Source organism: Anomaloglossus baeobatrachus, unplaced genomic scaffold (assembly GCF_048569485.1).
Source record: "Anomaloglossus baeobatrachus isolate aAnoBae1 unplaced genomic scaffold, aAnoBae1.hap1 Scaffold_393, whole genome shotgun sequence".
NCBI classification, from domain to species: domain Eukaryota; kingdom Metazoa; phylum Chordata; class Amphibia; order Anura; family Aromobatidae; genus Anomaloglossus; species Anomaloglossus baeobatrachus.
The window spans coordinates 68,300-73,707 of record NW_027443269.1 but is presented as its reverse complement, the minus strand read 5'-3'; the positions used below and the strand labels follow the sequence as shown (position 1 = coordinate 73,707).

General features: G+C 36.7%; 1 protein-coding gene across 1 annotated transcript; it reads right to left on the bottom strand.

The window, feature by feature from the left end:
• Positions 1–1,407: 1,407 nt before the first annotated feature.
• Positions 1,408–2,715, bottom strand: LOC142276142 (uncharacterized protein F54H12.2-like). Its single transcript, XM_075332599.1, has one exon. It carries the CDS (start codon positions 2,713–2,715, stop codon positions 1,408–1,410), a length of 1,308 nt encoding a protein of 435 aa, XP_075188714.1.
• Between the last annotated feature and the right edge of the window lie 2,693 nt (positions 2,716–5,408).

Genomic DNA, 5,408 nt, shown 5'->3' with positions numbered 1-5,408 from the left:
TGATAAGCCTGAAATGCTGTCCATGGCTGTGTCCAGAGATTACATGTCACAATTAACAGGGTCAGAAACTGCAGTGTGTGCAAAGAGGAAAAACAGGATAGCATACACACTATTAGTTAATAGAATATTGCTATTATATCATATTAGAGTTGTATTTAACTCTACTAGTGTATTTCACAATGTATAATATGTCAGGATTTTTTGAAACAGTAATCTGTAATGCGTCATGACATGTGTTCTCTTTTATTGCCAGTGATATATTTATTGTTTTATATCAAAACTCTGCTAGCGTAATTGAGCCTGTATAATATTAGTTACTATAATAATATTATTCTGCTACTGATATATTTATTGTTTCAATATCAAAACGCTGCTAGTGTAATTGAGCTTGTATAATATTAGTTACTATAATAATATTATTCTGCTAGTGTAATATTACCTAATATAATATTATCTACTATCATTCAAGTGTGTATTTGATTTTGATTGGGTATATTATGTACATGCTCAATCCCACTATTACCTGACCTGGACTATTAATCATGTTTTATAAGTCACCGAGTATAAAGTTATACTGTTTGTATAAAAGACAGACACATTAAAAGTTTAAAAAGTTTATTGAGACCAAAAAGCAATTACATTTTAGATAAAAACCAAATACATTTTCAATGGCTCAGTCACAGAACAATCTGATACATTTACAGAATATCATGAGAGCATTAGAACACATCATTTATGCTTATAGGGTCAAATATCATCTTCTGTAAAGCTATATTGCTGACCATACAATACTGTGCCAGGCTGCTTAACTAGCTTAATTTTGCTTACATACAAATGACCATACAGCTGTGTTGAGAGATACCATACTACAGGCTCATCAATGGTTGCAAAGAGCTATGCAAAACTGCTTATGTAGACAAATTGAAAAGTCAGTGTGATTAGATAATTTAGCTTTTACAAAAGCAGATACTATACGGTCATTACTGTTTGAATCAGTAGTAAAGCATTGTAATATTTTATCGAATGATTTACCCCGTGCTAAATGGTACAAAATGTAAACACAGTACTGCCCGCAAACACGTGAATATGTTGATTGTAATTTATTATTTTGATAACAATATAGTTCAGCGTTTCTGTTTAAGAAGCTTACAAACTCAGCAGGAAAAATTATGGAACAAGGCGGGTAGCCATAACTATCAAAGAATATTGCCTTCTTATCATCGCAGAGTACAATTAATATCCAATGACGGCCGCTTTGACTGGCGGTGTCTGTGTTCACGATGTAAGCAGCGGGTCTCTGATTCACTCTATATGACGGTAGCAAATCACACGGAAACACACCAGCAAATATACGTTCTGTATAACGATCGGACTTCAGCAGATTTGTGAGTTGCAGGGTATTCATAATTAGATATAATCAAATAATACTTCTCTTCTGTTGTTGATTTCAAGTATAGTTGAGCTGAGAGCATATACGATCATATTTACAGTATGTGGTGTAGCTACCGCAAATCGCACTTCAGCGCGTAGGTTACCGGTTTTCACAAGCGAGAAATGACCACCGGGCTCTTGATCGGGGGATAAATCAAACGCAAATAATGTGAATCCATCCATAAATTCTTCACGGTCTATTGCCAAAGCAGAATCGGACCTTTGTTTCCCAGAAATCTGGGCTAACGACATAAACTCTCGAACGGCTAAATCAACATTGAAATTAGGTTGGTATGGCCGTGCTGGTATTTGTTGGCCATCGACATAAATTGCTGTCTGGCTTATGTTGAAATGAGCAAAGCACAAAGGATTTTTATTATATGAGCCACTAAATGCTTCATTATCTACAAATCCTAATATTACTGTTGAAGGAATTTGGCCTAAGAAGAGGTTCTCGTGGTTTGAAATACGTGTACCAGCCGGTATACTGTATACTTTCATGCAGGCCCTATCAATAGCGTATTTGGCGGTGGCAGCTAGTAGGGCCTGACTGTGGCCTATTCGTACAGCTGGAGAGACCTGCACTCGTTTTACATACAGAGCAGCGTGTGAGATTTGCACTTTATATTGCTCAGCATCAGCGGACATCAAACAAAAACTATCCTTATTTCTTGACAACTTGATCTTGAGGTCAAGACCGTTAAGTATGAGCTTTGGTTGATTAAATATATCTCCAAAAATTGGCCCCATGAGATCTACAGGTTTAGAGTTGGCTGATATAAAGGCTCTTTTGACAAAACCAGCATTTGCGCCATCCAAGGTCCGATCATTATGATGTCCTGCAGTGTCTTTATAGAACAATCCAGCAGTAAATTGCGATGATAATGTTTGTGAGCTGTAATTTAAAAGCGTTTCAATGTACGCTCTATAACTGTAGAGGTTATCCGACTGTGAGATAAGGCGATCGCCCAGAGTGATGTCAACCTGATTAAAGAGCGTAGCGAGGGGGTAATTTATAAAAGATACTCTGGCGTCAGCGCCGATAGCTGTATTATCTTGTTTGACGATGCGGCAATTTATGTACAGCAGCGTATTGTTTAGATCATAATAATATTCACCGCTGCCCGATATAAAAAATTCCAAGGGTGCATTGTCTGACAGAGCCGCAATAGGTTGAACTTCTACAAAAAGCGATTTCTCTATACTTGTCTGTGTTGGAGGGAGGTCAAAAATATCCAGTTCGGATTTTGCACACTCGATCGATGCTTCATGTATGAAAGCCATGATAAGCGATTAGAAGATGTCACCGAGAGAGCGTCTCACCCTTTTCTGGCGGTTTCGTCTCTTGGTAGTATTTTTAACCATGAGCATAGGGGGTTGTGAATAACGAGCCTGCCTTTTTCTTTTCTGCTGTTTTTTAGCAACATAAATAATTCCAGAGCCCTCCTGCGGGTCCGTGTTTATCCGATTCATTACGGCTGTTGAGAGGGATGTGACCGCATCTTTAGCTATGTTTCTGACAGCTGTCTTTACGTGCGGTTTTACTAATTCTATACCTTTCCTGAACAACGGTACGGCTCGCCTAAAAAGGCCTCTAAAAATACCTGCAAGACCCCCGCCATACATGTGCGCATCACCGCGAAAGCCCTCTAAACCATGGCCCGTTTGAGCCATATAATACCTTGCATAAATTGCTGGCTCGCCATACACCCTTTGAGACACCATTTTACTGTGTTAGCCCTTTCTCGGTCGAAAGTGTAATCGAATAATTACCTTGCCGTATTTGAATTTAACAGGCACACCCTGATCTGATAATATAGAGATCGTCACAGAATCAAAATGTTGCTTGCAAAGCGGTACATAATCGGGCCTTGTGTATTGGAGAGTGGTTAGTTCGCCACTCTTTCCCGTTACCTGCGCTGTTCGCAGAAGCTGAACATAACTATCCCCCACAAGTTGGTGTTGTATTATATCTGTGTACACATATAATGTATAAAACCCATCTTTTATATCTGCATACGTCTTTTTCCTTTCCAGATGTGCATTATCTACAGAGGCCTCAATATAGGGTGGTAGTCCTAAAATATGCGAGAGTTTCTGCCCTGGTGCAAAATGTATAGTCGGTGAATCCGACATGGTAACAGTTCTCTTCACATCGTCGTATCTTAGTTTAAAACCATCGGGTGCTACCTTCAATGCATCAATACGCTCATTAATGGCTCTTATGAGTTCAGCGATGTTTGAATAAAATCCCGGTTTCAAATAGAACTCCTTCAAAACTTCACCACGCTTCCCTATAAAGAAATTTCCATCATTCTGCTCAAACGTATACCATGTATGCGGGTATTGAATCTCGGTGAGCGCAACTTCAAAGGGTCCAGAAAGGTGTACAGGCTTTGCCAATTTGGTGGTATAAGATGATATTGTGTTCTCAGGATATATTCTAGAAGATGCATTGCTTGGTAATGTTATATAAAATGATTCCGCCTCCATGATTTAGATGTCTGTCAGCTGATCTTCTTTAATCCAACTGTTAAACTTTGAAGGAAAACCAAGCCACTTAACTAATACCAGTCTCTCACCGCTCTTACGCTTGCGTCTCAAAATTTTTTCGATTCTGTAGATGCGATTCTCATCCATTGCTATTTTTTGCAGCTCTTCTTTATAAAACGAGCCCTGTACATCTTCACCGCTCAAATCAGCAATTTTATAGAGAGGTTTTTGAAATTTGACATTGATGGCTGTAATAACAAATATCTCATCGGTGTAGGTTTGTTCATAACCCTTAGCGAAAATGCCTTTATAGCGTGACACTCTTACATGATCGCCAATTTTTAAAGAAGGTTTAATAGGCTTAGCAGCGTTACTAGAAGCGTAAATATTTCTCCAGATTTGTAACGAGTTATGTTTGGTCACATCAATGGGTCTACAACGAATTGCAGTGTGATACGAATGATTATAGCTATACACCAAATCAGGTAAAATATCAATATATCTAAAGGTATTATTCTTCGTAAAATATCGCCAGATTTTCGACTTAAGTGTTCGATTAAATCTCTCCACCACGGCGGCCTTTACTGTATTGTTAGTAAAAAAAAGATGAATGTTATGTATATTACACACGCGCTTCACGGCGTTATTCATAAACTCGCGCCCCTGATCCGTCTGTAACTTCCTTGGTATCCGCTGATCATTTTCAAATATTAATTCGAGTGATCTGGCAACACTTGTTCCTGTCTTGTTTGATAAGGCCACGCACCATGCATATTTCGATAGGATATCAATAACTGTTAGAATGTATCTTATATTATTATTTTCTCTTGAATAATCAGTCATACTGACAAGATCGGCTTGCCACTGGGAGTCGATGTTTGCCACGATTATTTTATTGGTCAAAATTTTTTTTCTGACTGGCTTGTGTAAAGAATATGTATCTTGATTAGCCAACCAATTAAGCACATCTTTCTTTGTAATATTGTGGTTACGAATTCCTCTATATAAACTTGCAACACCTCCAAAAGAACCAATATTTTTAGGATTGTAGTACTGTTTTTGTAATATCTTTTCACAATGCCCAGACATCATCCTTTAAGTGTGTTGTGTATCTATCAAAGTGTATCAAAATGTGTTCTCTATTATTGCTTAGTGATATATTTATTGGGTTGCATATATATATATATATATATATATATATATATATATATATATATATATATATATATATATATATATATATATATATATATACAGTTATTGCTTAGTGATATATTTATTGGCCTGTATATATATATATATATATATATATATATATATATATATATATATATATATATATATATATATATATAATGTGTGTGTGTATATATCTCAAAATTCGTGTATCAATATGTGTTCTTTTTTCTTTTCTTTTTCTTTTTTTTTTTTGCTTAGTAATATATTTATTTAATGCTGATACAGCAAACGTGCGTAACTGGTCA